The 19,565-nt window shown below is 47.4% G+C and overlaps 1 protein-coding gene across 1 annotated transcript; it reads right to left on the bottom strand.

The window, feature by feature from the left end:
• Positions 1-592: 592 nt before the first annotated feature.
• MEIOSIN (meiosis initiator) lies at positions 593-17,984 on the bottom strand (the record flags this gene model as incomplete). Its single annotated transcript, XM_080908693.1, has 14 exons — positions 593-761; positions 1,600-1,689; positions 2,278-2,510; positions 2,580-2,732; positions 3,480-3,532; positions 3,851-4,006; positions 4,415-4,570; positions 5,080-5,093; positions 5,198-5,291; positions 6,246-6,482; positions 7,234-7,365; positions 8,411-8,510; positions 12,144-12,234; positions 17,914-17,984. 14 exons carry the CDS (start codon positions 17,982-17,984, stop codon positions 593-595), a joined length of 1,749 nt encoding a protein of 582 aa, XP_080764819.1.
• Positions 17,985-19,565: the final 1,581 nt, after the last annotated feature.

The following is a 19,565-nucleotide window of genomic DNA, read 5'->3' as shown; positions in this document are numbered from 1 at the left end:
GCCCAGCCAGAGGCTGTGGCTTGTTTTTCTTGTCTGGGTTCTTTATGATATGGGGATCACGTTCTATACAGCCCAGGCTGGTCTCAGATCCCATCTTCCTGCTCCAGCTTCCTGAATGTTGGAATTATAAACATGGGTCACTACATCCCAAGACTAGATTTCTGAGGTAAAGGGTTTGAGTTCAGACTTGTAGGTTCGGGGGTGGGGTGGAGTGGAGGGGGTTCAAAGTGAAGAAGCAAAAGGCTTCTGGATTTGATATGTAGAAAGCCCACCCATGGCCAAGAGATCCTGGACACATCATTCCTTCCCCTGTTGGTAAAAAGGGCTTTACCATGTGGTTCTGGGGCAGAGGGAAGCTCTGCATTTCATTTAGGATTTCATCCTATAAGAACAGATGTAGGATGGGCTAGAGGGTGGGACTGTGCACAAGGCAGAACACAGAGCCTTGGGTCGGTAAATACATTTCCTCTCTGGTGCTGAAGCTGGGGGGCTGGGCAGGGGACCCACAGCAGTGGGTCTGAGGCCCAGGGAAACAAATGTTAGAGGACCTGGGAGCTAAGCAAGTGGCACAGCCCAGCAGAGGCTGCCCCTCTCACTGACAGTGAGGGGTGGGCAGTGAGGTGAGGCCCAAAGACACTTGGGCCTTCTCAGCCAGCAGTTGGTAGAAGGGCTTAGGGGTCTCCCCACCGTCGTCTTCACTGCTGGAGCTCTCCTGCTTCACAATGCGGTTGTGCTGGCGGCTGAACCTGCGAGCCTTAGTGCTGGGGACAGATGGAAGTTCCTCACACTCAGCTCCGAGCTTCCCCTACTAGTTCTCTGCCCCCAGCAGTGACCAATCCTGGGCTTGAGGGAGCCAGACTCTCTTTTGTCCCATTGGGGCCAGTCTCTCCTTTGGACCTTCAGGGGCTAAGGATTTAGACTCGGTCCCAGCTGTAGGGTTTGGCTACTCTGAAAAGGAGCAAGGGAGAGCCCTCGATGCTGATGGAGGGTCAGAATTTGGGAAGGATGAGTAAGACAAGAGATAGAAGAGGCCAAGCCACAGCAAAATAACTGAGATGCTCTGTGTGACAAAACAGAAGTGGAGGCAGCAGGTCCAAGACCCAGGATAGCTCATTCTTACCAGCTGCAGGTGGCACTCTACCTGTAACCTCCCAAGTTGTAAAGTGTGTGACCCGGGGCCTGGGGAGATACTCAGTGAATAAGAACATGTGCTCTGGGCTGAGCTGGAGTCACCAGTGCCCATGTAAAGAACTGTGCCTGGCTGTGTGCACCTGCTTCGAAGCACTGGGAGCAAAGGCAGGTGGATCCCAAGAACTCACACTGTCCAGCCATCTGGCTGTAAAGGCCAGCTTCCCATCCCATGAGAGGCCTTGTCTCAAGGCAGTGAGGCAAAAAGCAAGACAGACACCCAATGCCTTGTTCTGGCCTCTGCATGCATGTGCATGCACCACACATACAGAGAAAAGGGACTTTGTGTTTTACAAGAACAGCCCAGCAAAGCCCCGACCTGTTAGCAAAGCCATGAGGTTCTGAGTGAGGGATAGAGGTCACAGGTTGGGGCCTAGTGTCTTCCCATGCCTTCTAGAAGGTACTCCTCACCAGTATGGTTTCTTTTCCTCCACAGTCATCCCTCGCCACAGTTGAGCCAGATCCTTGGTGGCAGCTGTGGATGCAGTTCCAGGACAGGCTCTGGTACAGGAAGGAGGAGGTCACAATGGCCACAACATGGTCCTTAGCCATTGTTCCTCTCCCACTAGCTTTCCAGTGCCCTGTTCCACTCTAGACTGATGCAAGGGAGATACATAGCACGAATGACCTGCAGCCACCACTTCACAGGCTCTGGCACTGCCCCCCCCCAACACTCAAACCCATTTTTCCAATAAAGGCAACCAGCTCTTGTTGCTGGTTCATCCCACAGGACAGGTCCAGGGCTGGCACCTGACCTAAGTCAATTCCATGGAAACGAGACTTCTAGAGCATCTAAGAGGACTGAGCCTGAACCTCCTGAGGACAACCTGCTACCAATGTGGCCTAGCATACAGGGGCTGACAGCTCAAGAGAAGCAGGACTGATTCAGCCCAGATTCAACCCCTCCTGATGGCAGTTTTTTTTAAGGTGACAAAAGCCAATTAATTTCCTTTTCCCTGATGTCTCAAGTTGGCACTTGGATCTGCTGCATAAGATGGGAAGGCTCAGCAGTGGAACCACATGGTCTTGGGGTACATATAGGGATGGTAAGCCCTTTATACCTTTAGAAATGCGGGTACCCTCACTCACCGGATGTACTGCTTCCGGTTCATCCTGCAGAACATGATGAAGCCATTAACACACTTTTTTTTCACCTGGCTAGGGCAGGCTTTTCTGCTGTCTTTGGGCTTCACAGGGCCCTGGCTTGCCTGGACCTTCTTGATCTTGCTGGCTACCAGCAGGCCAGAAGACCGTTGGGTAGGTGTCCATGTGTAGTCTCTGTCCTCATCACTTGAGGTCTGCAAGCCCTCAGGGTTGGCCTGCTGAAGGACAGAAAGCTGAGCAAGGGAGAAGATCCCTGTCCTCTGTGGGTAGGTAACCACCCCTCTCACCTCTTCCTGTCCCCACAGGGACTCTGTGTCTGTGGATTCTGAGCTGGAGCCACAGTTGGATAGCATCTTGACGTTCTCACTCAGTGACAGGTAGCAGTGGTCCAGTGAGACAGAGGATTGGAAGCTGGGTGCGGGGTCTTCAGAGGATGCTTCCTGGATCAGATGAGGAGGAAGACACTGACTACAGGATACACAGGACCGTAGAAACAGCTTAGGTTAGACACCCTCATCTGTCTCCACGCCCATGCAAACTCAGAAACCCTGGTTCAATTGTCCCAAGCAAGGGCTTTGTGGCATCAATGAGGAAACTGGGACCAGAGCAGAGTGCCTTAGTTGGAAGACGCAGGTGCCCCCTCCTATCTGCATGGCTGTAACAGCCTCAGCACCAGTCCCGGGTGGTTAGTTCTCCCTCTCTCCTGCTCCCTCCTATGGCTAAGCTGGAAGCCAAAACAAAGCTGGACGGCACCAGTGGATTCTGTCTTTATGAGTTTCAGGAACCATGAGTCCAAGTGCAACCATGCACTATGGGTAAACTCCATGCTCAGGGAATTGAGACTTATTTGCCCAGATAAATTGGTAAACTCCTGTAATCCAAGCTCTCTGAATGCTGAGGCAGGAAGATTGAGAGTTTGATGCCAGCTTGGGATCCAAGAAATCCTGTGTCAAATACATGGACACTGAGTAAACTATGAAAGGTAAGAACCCCACCCCCACCCCAGTCCCCTTCTCCCCCCACACCCCTGCTACACCGTGCTTGAGGAGTAGTTGTGGTCTTAGGCTTTTCCCAGGTCCCTCATAGGCAACAGTGAGATCATGGTGGCTGTGAGCTCAGAGGTGGTAACTCTGGGAAAGACGGTTTGGGGTGCAGTGAGGGAGACAAGCCAGGATGACAGAGCCTACCTTCTCTTGTGGGCCCTCTGTCTCACAGGCTGCGGGTGAAGACTCCAAGAGACCTGTGAACAGAGCACTGGCAGGACTAGGCTTTCTGACTGCACCCCAGATAGGCCCACCCTGTTTTCCCACTTTCTCATCTTTGGGATCTCCTAGCCTGTGCCCAAGCCTTACTTACAGGCTAGCTGAGGATACAGTGACAGCTTTTTAGATCCTCCCCCTCACTACATGGCCTAGTAGTCCCTGTGTTGTGAGGAGCTGTAGGCCCCTCAAGGCCCTTTGAGAATCCACTGGGCTCAACTCCGGCCCAAGGATTTTTGGCGGGTGGGTGTCCCCATGTTTTATGAATGAATGAGGCTCCTCCCACTCTGGTAGCCCACCTTCAGTCAGAAAGTAGGTACCGTCCTCCAGGACATGATCCGGCAGGACTTTGCTTGGGGAGCTGAAGAGGGAAGAGCTGACTCCTAAGATCTCATTCAGGTAGTTCGCCAGATGCCAGGTGTTGATCTGAGAAGACCCCGAATCCAGTGGGCTCCCTGAAAAGGACCATGTCACTCAGGTACGTGGTCAGCCCCCAGTGCTACAGCAAGCTTTGAGATAGCGTCAGACACTGGGAGAGGAGACCGCCATTTGAAGTCTAGGTGGTATAGAAAATTAAAAGGCCCATTGCCTGGCAACACATCAACAAAAAAGGAAAAATCATTACAGTGTGCCAAGGCCAGCAGACAGACCATAGAGACCCATTGCTCTGTGTTTAAAAGGTTCTGCAGTGGCTGGCTTGTGGAAAAGCAGGGACGGATTAGCAATGCCAAGCATGGTGTAGTGTTTTCCATCCCTGTGCTTAGCAGATCCCCAGCCTTCTTCCTGCTTTTCCTGCCATAGAAATCCTCTGGCAAGAACAGTTCAGAAGGCGCAAAGCCTACAAGAAGAGGACTTGTAATCACCATTGGGGCTGTCCTCCGAGGTCCAAACAGGAAGCCAGGGGTCAGTGTCTGGGGCTTCTTTGTCTGCCTCACTGGAAGTACACAAGAATAGCTTCTGCCTGCAAGAATTGGAACCAGAGGAAGACACAGAGCCCTGGACTGAGCTCACATGGCTAGCTGCAGGAAACCCCAGGGAATTCAATCAGCTAGGCTTCTGCCCCCAAGGAGCTTCAAGTCTTGTGTAGAAAAATGAGCTGGTAAACAGATGCGGATAACAGAAGGGACGCCGTGAGGGAGATTCTAGGAAAGACAAGAGGGCAACTAGGAGAGAGAGAGAGTAGTTTTCCAAGTAAATCAGAGAGGCAGATACTCCAAGTGGAGGGACAAGGGCAGCAAGCTCAGAGCAGGTTGTGGGGACTGGAGAACTTTTAGGCTGTTTAGTGGAAGGTTGGTGGTAAAAGCGAGAGAGGGCTGATATGGTGAGACAGGGCCACATTCTCCAATGCCAAGAAGTTTGGGTTCTACCTTGGGTCAGGGGCTTTCAACCCCCACTGATCAATCAAAGTCTGTATTCGAAATGCACTCAGTGGATAAGAACAGGCTGGAAGGGAAAGAGGCATAGAAGATCAGCAGGGGACAACCACCAGTTTAGAAGCTGGGAAGCCAGACCTTCCTGAAGCCTGCACCAGCCAGCACGCAGCTGGGCCCAGAGTGCCATTCAGGGAGCCCTGGCAGAGAATGTAAAGCCATTTCTCCCAGTCCGCTGGTACAGCCCCAGCCACTGGCACCCTGGGGTTTCCTTACCTGGCACAGGGCTGTCCCCTGGTGAGGAAACAGGACCTCTGAACCTTCATATCAGCATCAGGCTCTCCATCTTGGACTTCTACATTATGATCACCTGAAGGAGACGGTGTCAGAGTAAGGTAATTATGCCTGAGTATGGGCCACACTCCAGGGCTCCAAGATGGGGGAGGAGAGGGAGCAGGCATGGTGTCTGGGTAAAGCTGGAGTGCATGAGTCACCCCAACATTGACTCATACCTCTCTCAGAAGCTGCCAGCAGATCAGATCTTTAGCATGGACTAACAATGCCATGACAGCAATGATGGCACACAATTGTCCTGGCCTTGTCCCCATCCCTGTAAGTCTTTTACTAATACACAGCACCATCAGGACAATGGCTTAGCCTAGTCACTGCCATGTGAAATGGCATGTCTAGTCCCAAGTCCCACAACCAGCAGGAAGATGATGCCTCTTCTAGGACCAGGGCATTCTAGCAGTCTGGATGGCCCTGGAAAGGGGGAATACTATCACTGGAAAGAGAATTTAGTCCCTATTGTGTCACAAGCACCAATAGCTCATGGCCTGGCCTAGAAGGGGACATGAACAACAGGGGAGCGTGATGGAGGAGAGGAGTAGGCACTTGGCAACCTTAGAGCAAGTTTTAGGCCAGGACTTACATTCCTGCCTGCTCTCCTGTCCTTTTGAGGCATTTCAACCCCATCTCTCCTCTGACACAGGGACAAGGGACAGTATGGCTTCTTCAGAGAAGCCCAGTAGGTATTTGCTGCCCCATCCCCAGATTTGAGGCCTGAGGTGTATACACAAAGGTGACCTCAGTCTTGTCCCTCTCCTACAGAGCCTGACACAAGAAAGGAAAGCTGGAAATGAAAGTCCCCTGACGTGAGAGGCAGTGTCATTCTATTTTGGTGATGTATGCCTAGGTGATAAGACTGTCCAGAGCAGTCTGTGAAAGAGCACAGATACACACGTGCATGTACACATATGAGTAGGGGCAGAGAAAGAACACATGCAAATAAAAAAGAAACTTCCTTCTAAGGAAAGGCACCAACTTGTGATGTCATAGGGAACGACGTTCTGAGCCATGTCCAAGAACACCAGCTGGGCCCCTTGTCCATCGCCTTCAGACACAGACAGTGCAGTTGTGGGGTATGTGCTAGGGCTGAGGTCTCCCAGATAGGCGGTGCCTTCCTCATTTTCTTCTTTTAGGCCTGGGTGTGTGGTGACAGGATTTTCAGACTGGTCCAGAGCTAGAGAGCGTCGAGGATTATAGGGCCAGGCTGGACGCTCTGAGAGAACAGAGACAGGAGTCAGGGGGCTTGGTAGAGGCACTGCCATGCTAAGAATATGGCTCAGGTAGGGAATTTTTCTGCTCTCGGATGACATATTCCAGAGCATTGCTTGTCCTGTCACTCCCAGCATCCCAAGTGTGCCTAACTCTTCAAATAGAGCTCACTGAGTGTACACTGAGCCAACTCTGCGTACACAACTCTAGAGCTTTAACATCAAAATGCACAGTTGGTATGACATGCCACACCAGGACAATGGGCGTGTGCCATACACTTAGGAAGTTTCTAAGCACCTCAAATAATTGCAGTGTACAGTTGTGACTAGAGACCAGTGGTTAGGCAGGCCACAGGCCTATTTCACAGGTATGGGCACTGAGGGCCTCAAGGGATTGGAAAGTGAGGGTATGGTGAGGGCTGGGCTAGAGCCAGGACTCTCAGTCTCTACACCCCAATCTTGCTACCACCCTGCCTCCCTATGCCCTAGCTCAAGGAAAAAATCTGATGACAGCAGCATCCTACTTGGGCCTTGCCAGTGCTTCTGATGTAAGCACTGCTTGGCAGTATCTGCTCAGGCTTTTCTATAACCTCGAGAGGGGATGGACTGCTGCCTGTCCCAGTGAGGAAGAAATGAAAGCCCATGTAGTCCTGGGAGCCAGCTCAGGCATGGATTGAGGGTCTGACCCAGTGTGTTTCTGGAGAAGGAGTCTGCTCTGTAACAGCGGTTCTCTGTGCTTCTATAGACCCCACATACCTGACACTCGGGTAAACTTCTTCTTTCGAGGTTTCGAACGGGGGCTCCAAAGGCTTGACTTCTGAGAACTGGAGGGAGTGGTGTGTCGCTGCCATGTCTGCGTCTGGCCAGCAGATGTGTTCTGACCCGGCTCTGGGAGCAGAGAAGGCATAGATCAGACCCCACTCCTGGTCTTGCACATCCTCCTCCTCCTCCCAGACAAGGCTTTCCTACCCTGGGTGGGAGGGAAGGTTTTCAGTCAGGCTTTACTAACAAGGAAACCGAGGTCTATTGCTGCACAGCCAAGAAGTGAAACGCTAGGTGGGCAGGCAGCACTTAAAGGGCTAAGCCAGAGAAGTTACTGCAAGTTTGACACCAGTCTGGGCTATATAGTAGGACTCTGCCTCAAAAATAAAATAAAACAAATAAGGAAAAATAAAAACAAAAGCAAACGAATGTGCAGGATGTTCCCTGGCTGAATCTTCTAATACTTCTCGTATCCACCCCTCTGCTTTGCCCTACAGACCTCATCTCTCTGCTCTAGCCTCTGTGCCTGCAGCTTCTTCCTGTCTGAGTGGCTGTGTGCTGCAGCTCCAAATTTGTTTGTTTTAACATATCTGATCCCCATGGCACACACAGAAGGAAAGTGCTGGTGGGGTCCCAAATTACAGATTTCAGGACTGAAGCCAAAGAGGCTGTGGTCACAGCAAAGCCTGAATCAGGTTCTGGCTTGGGAAGGGCATGCATCAATCCACTCCGTGCAGCATTTCCTCCAGTCACATCTGCTGCTTGCTTGTTCCTAAACACTCTACGTTTTCTCACACCCACATGCTCATGCTTGGGTGGTTCTGCAGTCTGGCAGGGTTCCCTTATGCTGTCCTTGAAGGCCAACCTTCCAGGCTTCCTCCTCCAAATTCCAAAACACAGTGTTGATATTTTGCTTTGTTTCACTGAGACTGGCTCTTGCTCTGTAGGTTTGACTGGGCTGGAAATCATCGTGTAGCCTAGGCTGGCCTTGAACTCCATGCAGTCTTCCTGCCCCAGCCTCTAAATGCTAAAGTAATGGGTGTGAGCCATTACCTGGATCTTCTACAACACCTCTCTGATGTAGTCCCCTTATAGCCACTTGGTTTCCCTTATAGTCAGGGAAATGTGTTATAAAGGCATTGGAAGTGGAACTGCTTACCCACAAATCCACCTTTACCATTACTGCTGTGGAGCTTGAGCAAGGCCTTGGCCATGTCAATGTTTCTCTGGAGGTAATGGATGTAGTGCAGGACACGCAGCAGAATTTCCTTCTGTGCAGAGACAAGGTTGAGAGTGAGGCACACTGTCCACCTGTCATCCCAGCTCCTCCAGAGGCAGAAGTGGCAGGGTCATGAGTTGGAAGCCAGCCTAGGATGCATACTGTAAGACCCTGGCCTGCATAAGGGTCAAAGTCCAGGGCAGTGTGAGGTTTCTTGGGAACAGAGACAGGAAGTCTCAAAGCACACTCCACACACACACTCTCCAGCAATGTGGCATCTGGCAGAGCTTCACCTATTCTGCTCTCTAGCCCCTAGCTTGTCCTAGAGCCAACTGAAGACTGGGGCTGAACACAATGGGGTTTGAAGACCTAAGGAGGCAGAGCTGGAGATCAGGGTCGCTAGCCTCCTGGTCCCAGTTACTGGCATACACTGTTTGTCTTCTGGCCTTTTGCTTATACTTAATTCCCTGTCTGGCCCTCCTCTTCTCTCCATAAGCCCCCTCACCTGTCCACTCCTCCTCTGAGCTTCAGCATGGCCACCTCCTCTTTTGACTATCTGGCCCATGCTGGGTCACTTTCCAACATCCCAGCACTCTGAAATACCCTGGACTTCATTCTACCTTCACATTTGCCACATTGCTGTTATCTGTTGCCATGTTGTTCTCTCCCTTTGACCTTGAACTAGTTGAATCATGACTTTAGCGAACTCATTTCTGTATGTCAAAGGCAGAGAATGCTGAGATGCAGATTTCTCACAGCACTCAACAGGTGCTCCTGGCCAGTGGCCAGACATAACCTACCCCACTACCTCCACTAAATACTTCCTTAGCTGCCACTGGAGACACAACACTAAAAGCATCATAGGCAATGTGTCTTCAAGACACACAGGCCAGCAAGGACAACAGACACTAAGTAACTAAAAATTATTCCAAATTATCAACCAGTCATTTTTGTAGCACACTTGTAATCCACACACAGGAAGCTGACACAGGAGAATTGTAAATTCTAGGACAATACTGGCTACGTATCAAGATCCCATATAAAGAAAGAGAGTCAAAAGACAGACTAAGAATACCTCTTGACACCTCCCCAACACAAACACACACAGTTTCTAAAAGGCTTAGTCAATGTTTGAATGAGATTGTCTTCAAGGGTGTCTTAAGGAATTGAAAGAGAAGAAAGCTGTGAGCGGGCACTGAGCAGTTGTCTTTCTTAGACTGGTGTGTGTAACTCCAGGCTTGGAACATAGTCACAATGGAGCCTCTGTGGCTATGAAGAGACAGGTACAATTGTCTTAAAACTGATACAACAGAGATTTCGGTCAACAAACAGGCTGAACACAGAGTGATGGGTGACCGAAGGCAGGCCTTTGAAATGATGTATTCTCTCATCCTTACTCTCACTCTGCCCCGTACCTCCTTCCCACTTCCCCTTGGGTATTTATGGACAATTTGTTCCTTCAGGAATTTCTTCCCTTTTGTTTTTTTTTAAATGCATGGATTTTTGTTATTGGATTGTCTTTGAACAGGGTCTCACTATACACCCCTGCCTGTCTCTACACCAGGCTAGCTTTGAACTCAAAGATCCACCTGCCTCTGCCTTTGACCATTGGAATTAAAGGTTTGCACTACCATACCCAGCCTTCTTCATGAATTTCTTAAACTAAAAGGTGAGCATGTCCAGGGCTAAAAAGTCAGTTCAGCAGTTAAGAGCAGTTCTCAGCACTGACAAGGGGGCTTATAACTCCCCGGAACTGTGTAATTACCGGGGATCTGACACCCTCTTCTGACCTTTACAGACACACAGCATGCACATGGTGTACATGTGTACATTCAGGCAAACATTCATACACATAAAATAAACATGCAATTTTTAAATGAGCAGCTGCAAAGTGTGCAATGCACACCTTTAATCCCAGCAGTAGTCGGCAGAAGCAAACAGATCTCTGAGTTCCAGGACAGCCAGGGATACACAGAGAAACTCTGTCTCAAAGACAAGCAATTATTTTTCTTTTTAACTTCTTTTTGAGACGAGTCTATTATAACTCTGTCTGTCCTGAAACTCACTCTAGACCAGGCTGGTGTGAACTTAAAGATCTGGCTGCCTCAGAGATTCTGTCTTCCTAGAAGGTCTAAGAAAATTCCAAAGGAAGTGGGTATCTTGTCACATATGAAATGCTAGACTCATTCCTTGAGGGTAGGATCTGTGTCCTCTTCTCTAGCTTCCCAGGACTCTATGACGTCACCTATACACACCAAATATACAAATGCTTGAGGACATGGAAAAATTTCCCATAGTCAGCATCCCAGTTCCAAAGGCAGCCACATCCTAGTCCAATGCCTATGAATAGGTTGCCTTATATGGCAAGGGAACTTCACAGATGTCAGAACTGAGGACCTGGAGATGGAGAGATTACTTGAGTTATCCACATGAACCCATGGTAATCATGATGATCTTTGTAAGTAAGAGGGAAGCAGGAGGGTCAAAAGTGGAGAAGACCATATGATAACAAAGTAGAAGAGACCTTATTGATGCAAAGAAAAAGATAGTGTGCTCTCTCTCTTTTGAGAGAGAGAGAGAGAGAGAGAGAGAGAGGGAGGGAGGGAGGGAGGGAGGGAGGGAGGGAGGGAGGGAGGGAGGAAGAAAACCCAGGGTCTTGTGTATCCAAGGCAAGTGCTCTACCACTGAGTTACACATCCCCAGTCCTCTGTTTACATTTTTATTTGAAACAAGGCTTACAAGTTGCACCTGCTGTTTTAAACTCACCCTGTAGCCCAGGCAGGCCTTGCACTTGCAATTCTCCTGCCTCTGCCTTCCAAGTGCCACTAAGTCACACTTTTGTCTTCCCTTTGCACCTTTTTATCTTTCCTCTAGAGCTGTGCACAGGCCGGGCAAGAGCACTGTTGCTAAACTACATGCCAGAGCATCATTTCTGTCTTGTGGTATCACTTGGAAGCAGAAGTTATTTTTGCTGTTTTTAACAACCGAGAAACCCCTGGATAAAAAAGACAGACAATAGAGTCTCAGGTTGCAGCTGTGAGGGCTCCAGCTCTGCTGTGTGACCTCTGCCTCTACTTTTTCCACTCCCAGTTCCCTTTGCCTCTTTCTCTGTGTGTAAGTATGCTCATGTGGGTGTGCACATACATGTAGAGGTCAGAGGTTAGCTTCAGTGTCATTCCTCAGGGGTTTGGAGACAAAACAAATTGTGGGTTTGTTTTGGTTTTGAAACAGGGTCTTTCAGTGTGACCTGAACTCACTGGCAAATTTAGGCTAAATTGGCTAACCATTACAATCATGTACTAAAGCACCTACTTCATGACACATAGCTTTCTGTGGGTTCTGGGATGGGAACTCAGGTACCCATGCTTTCATAACACATTCTGACTGAACTGTCTTCAGCCCCTGCTTTACCCACCCCATCTCTGATCCTGAAAGAATCCCACAGGGCTGGGGGGCATAGTTCAGTGGTAAAGTACTTGCTGACCCTGGGTGAGGACCTTGGCTTCTAAAAAACAAATTTCCCATGGGATCATAGACTCCCAGATATTCCTGCTCAGAGCATCATGACTACTTCTATTTTCAACTTGGTCATTGAGAGGGTCTGTGTGAATTTCCCAGGAGAGACCCCCACTCACTGCTCTGACACCCTGCCTCCCACCCTGCTCCTTTCCTTCAGTCCCCACACCTTGGTGAACTTCTTGTTTCTGGTCTTCATGGTCAAAGGGATCATCAACGCCAACTCTCGAAGTTTGTTTGTGTGGTTTTTCTTATCCTTCCTGTTTGGGGATAAGAGCCAATTTTGATTAAGACATCCAGAATTAAACTTAGTTTCTTTGGAGACAAGGTGATCATATTGCCTCAGCCTCTCAAGTGCTAAGACTATAGGCATGGGATACATCTAGTTTTTAAGGAACACCACCTGCCCTAAACCTTCAGCCTCATGTCAAGACTGCCCTATACCTTGATTCTGAGACGGGCAAGACAGGGTCTTGGGTATCATCAAAACCCATCATTTTCCTATATTCCTTGGACTAATGAGTCTCCAAATCTTGCTCATCTCCCACCTCCCTCCAGCTTTTGTTAAACCCATAATCCCTGTGTGGCTGTTTTCACACCCTTCCAAGGCTCTCAGCCTCCCATCTGGCCTCCTGCATCCATGTTCTCTGAAGCAGCAGCTTTCCTGAAACATAAATCTGACCTTGCCACCCCCTTGTTTCACACCTTGAAAGTCACGCCATTGAGATGAAGCAATTTTTTTTTTTTTTTTTTTTTTTTTTTTTTTTTTTGAGATAGGATCTTGCTATGTAGCCCAAGAGGGGCGCAAACTCAGTAATCCTCCTGCTTTAGTCTTCCAAGTGTTGAGATTGCAAGTGTGCAGTGTAATCCTGGGAGGGCCAAGTTTAAAGTCTCTGTGTGGCTCATAGTACCCCTCCTTTTCTGGCTCTTTGATACTCACTGAGCATCACTACACTACACATCACTACATGGTAGGTAAGATTGATGCCCCTGTAGTCCCTCACTGTATCCAATGGGCTAATGCACTCTGGAAAGTCAGTGTGTGCTTGATAAAGACCTCTCAATACAGGCTTGAAAGGAGTTGACTTGTGACAACCAAATGCATAATACATAACATACCCACAATAGAGCATACACAGCTCCACCCTTCCCCACCAGGTGGAACCATAAAGATGAGGATGTCCTCTCCCACATTACACACCACCCCACTGTGCCCCACATGGTTCCTTTGGGTGCCCTAGACCTGCATTACCACCAGTTCTCCTCAGTGCCTTCCGTTGCTAGCTCTTGTACCCTACTCCCCCCAAAATGGCCTACCCTGTCCACACCAAAACAACCCTTCCATTGCAGGTTTAGCTCCACTCAGCAGTGATGCACCAGTGTCTCCTCTCCAGGCCTGGTGCTGAGCCTCACTCACATGGAGGGAGGAGTTTCTCCAGCCCCTGACTCTGAGGAGATGGGATTCTGTATGGGTGGCACACTCATTTTCCTAACCAAACTCCAAATTTTTAGAAGAAGCTCTCTGGACTAGGAGTGTGACTTAGTGGTCTTAGAACTCACCAGTAAGGCCTGGGCATGGTGGCAGGCCTGTAATTCCAGCATGCCCAAAGGTGTGCAGCAGGAGGACTGGTTTAGCCATCTTAAATTACACAGGGATTTTGCAGCTAGCTGGGCTACATGAGACCCTGTCTCCAAAAAAAAAAAAAAAAAAAAAAAACACATCCCCAACCCAAAATAAACTTCCAAAGGATTCAGTAGTGAGAGTCTAAGGCTCACCAGAGTACTTGCCCAGCCTGCCTTAAGTACTGGATTCCATTCCAAATACTGAAGAGGGGGTTGGGAAGAAAAAGAAAAGAAAAGGAACAAAAATGGGGGTGGGAGCAAATAATAGTCTGAAATCAGTCGCTGTGTGAAGGCACTTGTGAGCAGCATGATGACCTGAGTTCAATCTCTGGAACATACAGAGTAGAGAGGAACTGACTCCTGCAAATGGTCTCCACACATAATGTCATACCCACTCTCCCTTGCCATAGAGTAAGTAATTCAGCAAATGCTGAAAATATCTTCCTACCCAATCATGCAGCAATTAGTTAGCAAGCATCTAGTCTGTGGTGGGAGTTGGGGACAAGAGCATAAAAAGCAAACAGTTCTGCAGCTGAGGGTATAGTTGAAGATCAGGTCCTCAACCATAGTTAAATAACATAAAGCATCTAGGACCGAGATGAGCTAAGTAATGTTTGAGGAGACACTACAAATAAAAATGTGGGGTCACTTGCTTAATAGCTAAAAGCAAAGAGATTAAGAAAGCTAAGCATTAAACTCATCATTTAGCTCTTTGTATTTTGTGTGAGTGTGTGTATGTATGTGTGTACACTCAGGTGTACACACTTACACACAGACACAAGCACCCATGTACATATGCATGCAGCATGTGCCAGAAGTTGACATTAGATGTTCTTTGCAGTCAATCTCCATGTTAGTTTTTGAGAGAGGATCTCTCACTGAACCTAAAACTCACATATACAACTAAATTGGCTGGCTTAACCTGGAAGATTCTAGCTCCATCTCCTCAGCATTTGTTTGTATCTTGTGGGTGCTGGAGATCCGACCTCAGGTCTTCAACCTTGCACACCAAGAACTGTACTGATCTAGCTACCAAACACCCTATCTTTGACATTTTAAACCTAGGCCTGGTGTGAATGACTGTACAATGACTGGTTCTAATGAAGGTAAAAGGGAGATGCTGCTTGGTTATAGATGCTGTGATAGCAGGCTTTGGCCTCAAAACAAGGCACTTGTTACCTAGAAATACAGCCTAAACAATGAAGTCTTTCCTCAGAAACTAAATCTGGCCAGAACCTAGTCTAGAGAATAAGAGGGGTTAGAAGGAACAGATAAAGCTCCAGACAGAGGGAACATGTGGAAAGGCCCTGTGGCATCAGGGAGCAAGGAGAGCTCAAGGGAAAAAAGCAAGCATGGGAGCTAAGCAAGCAAGGGAGACAAGACTGGAGGAGACAACTTGGGTGAAGCAGGAACCTGCAGCTCACAGTACAAAGGAGTTGTATCTTTATTCTAAGACCCATGGAAGGAACTTAAAGGGCTTCCTGCAGCAGAGAGCATCCTTAGTTCACCTCCTCAAAATGTTTGTGCACACAGAACCCACTCACACTAGTCATCTGAGTGGAGGGATGAAGAGGAAAATAAACTAGAGTCATCTCTTCACTGACTAGTTTCTGAGGAGTGCTGCCATTGGGCACACTGTGCTACCTAGGCTGGCCTCAAAGTCCCGGGCTCACATGATCCTTCTGCCCTGGCCTCCCCAGTAGCTGAGACTATTGGTGAGTTCAAGATTATCATTATTATTTCTTTTTTTTGAGACAGGGTTTCACATAGATAACAGAGATTGGCTTTGGGTTTCTCTATGTAGCTGAAGTTAATGTTGAACTTCAACTATCTATCATCTATCTATCTATCTATTTATCTATCTATTCATCCATCCATCTATCCATCCATCTATCTATTATTTTTAGTATAGAACAGAGTTTATTTAGGGCATGGGGAGGGGAACTGAGGGGTAGTAAAGACAGAGGAGGCATGGAGTGGAGGAGTAAAGGAATAGAGGTTGGCCATAAGCACTTGGAGAGAGAGAGGAGGGAAGGGAATAAGGAGAGAGGTGACAGAGGGGGAAGAGGGGAAGAGCTTAAGAGAAGAGCAAGAGCTTATCTATTTTTGAGACAGAGTTTCTCTTTGTAGCCCTGGCTGCCCCGGAACTCATTGTGTAGACCAGGCTGGACTCAAACTCAGAGTTCCACCTGCCTTTAGCTCCAGAGTGCTGGGGTTACAGTTGTGTATCATTATACCTGGCTCAAGATATTATTCTTTTTAAAATATTAAATTTTATTTCTTTTTATAAATATGTATGCATGTTTTGCTGCATGCATGTATGTGCATGGATGGTGCCCTCAGAAGTCAGAAGAGGGAGTGGAATCTCCTAGAACTAGAGTTATAATGGTTGAAACAATGAACCTGGATTCTCTGCAAGAACAGCAGGCACTCCCAACCACTGAGCTGTCTTTTCAGCCCCAGGATTTTATTTTTAAAGAAAAACTGGTACTTTCCAAGCACACATAGACCCCTGTGTTCAATTATCAATACTGCAAATAACAGGTAAATATAATAAATAAATCCCCCAAAGCTTTGTCTGGCCCTGTTATTCCTTACATTTGTGTGTAAATGCCTGCGTGTGTAGAGGTCTGAGGTCCTCCTGAACCATTCCCTAGTTTAAGTCTCTTTTTCAGCCTGGAGCTAATTGATTTAGCTAGACTGACTGACCAGTAAGGCCTAAGACTCCTCCTGCCTCCACCCTCATCTCGGGCTGGGGTTATAGGCATGTAGTGTTAACACCTGCTTCTTCACGTCAGCAGGGGGACTAGACTCCTATGTCTACACTTTGCATGGCAGGCACTTTGTCCACTGAGCTACCTTCTTAATCCCATGTATTTACCTACTTGCATGGTTTGCACCTGTCATCCCAGCACGTGAGAGCATGTCTGTGGAAGGAGGGTTGCATGAGTGTAAAGCCAACCCAGAATGGAACAAAACCTTATCTCGAGAAAACAGAAAAAAGAGGCTCTGTGGGGTGATTAAGCAGGCAGGAGATGGACCTGAGCGGCTGGGAGTCATCTTGCCCTCTCCTAGGGAGTCTGCTTGATGAGGGAAATAAGACTAGAGTCAAGGCAGCAACACCACTCAACCCTTCCCTGCCTAGCACCAGCCATGCCCTGATATCCCTGAAACTTTGTTTAAATGATCCAGCAAGTGTCTTGTCAGCATAAACTAGTTTTAGCTAGGTTTCTACCCATCAAAACCAAGAGATTATTATTGGGAAGATTCCTAATCTAGAAGGGGAAAACAAGAGACTGAACTGTTGATCACAAAGATTCTAAGAAGCAATAGGCTGCAGCACACATGAATTTTCATTTTCTTCCTGATGTTCCTTCTGAGTGAGCACAGTTCCTGCACAGAGGACCACAGCAGAGGAGATGCTTCATTGTAATGTTAATAAATGGATAAGGAGGGTTGTATGGACATTCATTAAGAGGAAAATAATACTAGTCAAGATGGACTTTGGATGTTTTAATTTGTCCAAACTGGATGGATGGAGAGGGAGTCCAGTCCAGTCCTCAGTCTGCTGTTGTATTCCCCCTTGCAGATTCCTACAGCTGAGGATATAGCTTAGTGGTAAGGGGCTGCCTATCATGAATGTGGCTCTGAAGGCCATTTCAGTATCCCCCACCCGAAACACACAGAAGATTCCTTAAGATTTGATGGATGAATGAATACACATTGTGAATAAAAGAAAGGAAGAAAGCACATTTAAGAACTTCAGAATTAGAGGAGCTAGAGAGATTGCTCAGCAATTAAGAGCACTTGCTGCTCTTACAGAGGATCCAGGTCTCAATACCAGCACCCAGAGGTTGTTCACAATGTTGTATAATGCCCACTCCAGAAGGATATGGTGCCCTCTTCTGGCCCCCACAGGCACTGCATGAACTTGGTACATGCACAGATATTCATTCAAACAAAACATGGACATACATAAAAAGAAAAAATAAAGAAAAAGGTAAGAATGGGAGATGTGAATGTAGTATAAGGATAAAAGATTTCCTTAACATTCGAACATCAGAAGGCACTGGGTTCATACCCAGCACTCAAACAAACAAAACAACACACAAACAAAAACCAAAGCATGTTAGAGCCTAAAATCACCTCAGAACCCTCAGTGGGGTATTCCCATGCTTCCTTGTAAGGAGGCTGTAATGGTTACTAGATACAATCTAAGGACTAAACAAACAGTCTGGAAATGGTGTTTGGTAACATCTTGTTACTATTGTTTAGAGTAGCTAGAGCTGTACTGAAGCTAGAGAACAATTAATTACCTGTCAGCAGGACTTGGAGAACTAGCTCTGAGCTGATCAGAGAAACACGAGGTTTTGTCGGAACCCAACATCTGCAAAGAGGGAAAAGAATTATTACTAACCCTTGGGACTCCAAAGTGAATCTGCCAAATAATGCCCTTCCCCACCCCCATGGTACATTTTAAGAAACACCTAGAGTTTCTAAAACAGACATAACTATGGGCTCAGTAACCTAAATTAAAGCCCTAAACGCTAACTAGAAAACCATAAATCCCAAATAGTAAATTTAAGCTCCTAAAATCTGGATCTAAAGTAAAAATCAGCAAGTTTCCAGACATTGACCTCAGAATTTAAATATCAATAATGAAATGCCAAAAGCTGAAAAACAGACTGTCTAGCTTAAAAAATGTAGCATGAGACCTCTAGAAAGGGGTATGAGGTATGTGAGGTAGGGTCTCTCTGTGTAACCCTGGCTATCCTAGAATTCACTATATGGACCAGGCTGCACTTGAATTCACAGAGATTCACCTGGCCCTGCCTCTCCAGTGCTGGAATGAAAGAGGTGTGTTACCACACCCAGCTAGATGATGATATTAATAGATGAAAACTGACTTTAAAAACTCCAGCTGAGGGCTGGAGAGATGGCTCCGTGGTTAAGAGCACTGACTGCTCTTCCACAAGTTCTGAGTTCAATTCCCAACACCCATATGTTGGCTCACAACCATCTGTAATGGGATCTGATGCCCTCTTCTGGTGTGTCTGAAGACAACTACAGTGTACTCATGTACATAAAATAAAATAAATAAAAAAACAAGTGAGAACTGGGTATGGTAGCTCATGCCTTTAACTCCAGAGGCAAAGGCCAGCCTGATCTACTGAGTACCAGGACAGCCAAGGCTACATAGAGAAGTCCTGTCTTGAAAACAAACAAAAAAGTGATGGCTCAGCAATTAAGAGCACTGACTGCTCTTCCAGAGATCCCAGTTTCAGTTCCCAACATCTATATGGCAGCTCACAGCAGTCCATAGCTCCAATTCCACAAGACCTGGTACCTTCACAAACATGCATGCAGGCAAAATACCAATCCACATGAAATAAATATTTCTTTAAAAAGCCTAAAGTGAGAGCTGGGTAAGTGGCTCTAGGTTAAGAGCACTGACTGCTTTTCCAGGGGACTTGGATTTGATTCCTAGCACCCACGTGGTGGCTCACAACTGTCTCTGACTCAAGTTGCAGGAGACTGATGCCCTCTTCCGATCTATTCCAGAAACTCCATCCATGTAGTACACATACTTAGGCAAATCACTGACACATAAAATAATTTTTAAAAATTCAGCCAGGATTGGTGGCCTATGACTTAGATTTCTGTGAGTCCTGGCCAGCCAGGGCTACATAGTGAAACCCTGTCTCAAAAAACAAAAGCAATCAGACAAAAACAAAACCCATGCTACCAATAAACAAGCAAGCAAATAAATAAATAAAGTCCAAAATGAAGACCAATCCCAAGAAGGAGCTTCCTAACTTATTCATCCTGAAAATCTAATGCTAAAGTCCTGGATGTGCAAAATGTTGACCATTGACCCTCAAATAGGATTCTACTCCTAATATCAAATCGCAAACCACAAACTACCCCACCCCCCAAACCCTGCATGGTCTTACCTTATAGTAGCTTA

Source organism: Micromys minutus (genome assembly GCF_963924665.1).
Source record: "Micromys minutus genome assembly, chromosome: 32".
Taxonomy (NCBI): Eukaryota; Metazoa; Chordata; class Mammalia; order Rodentia; family Muridae; genus Micromys; species Micromys minutus.
This window is presented reverse-complemented; position numbering and strand designations above follow the sequence as displayed.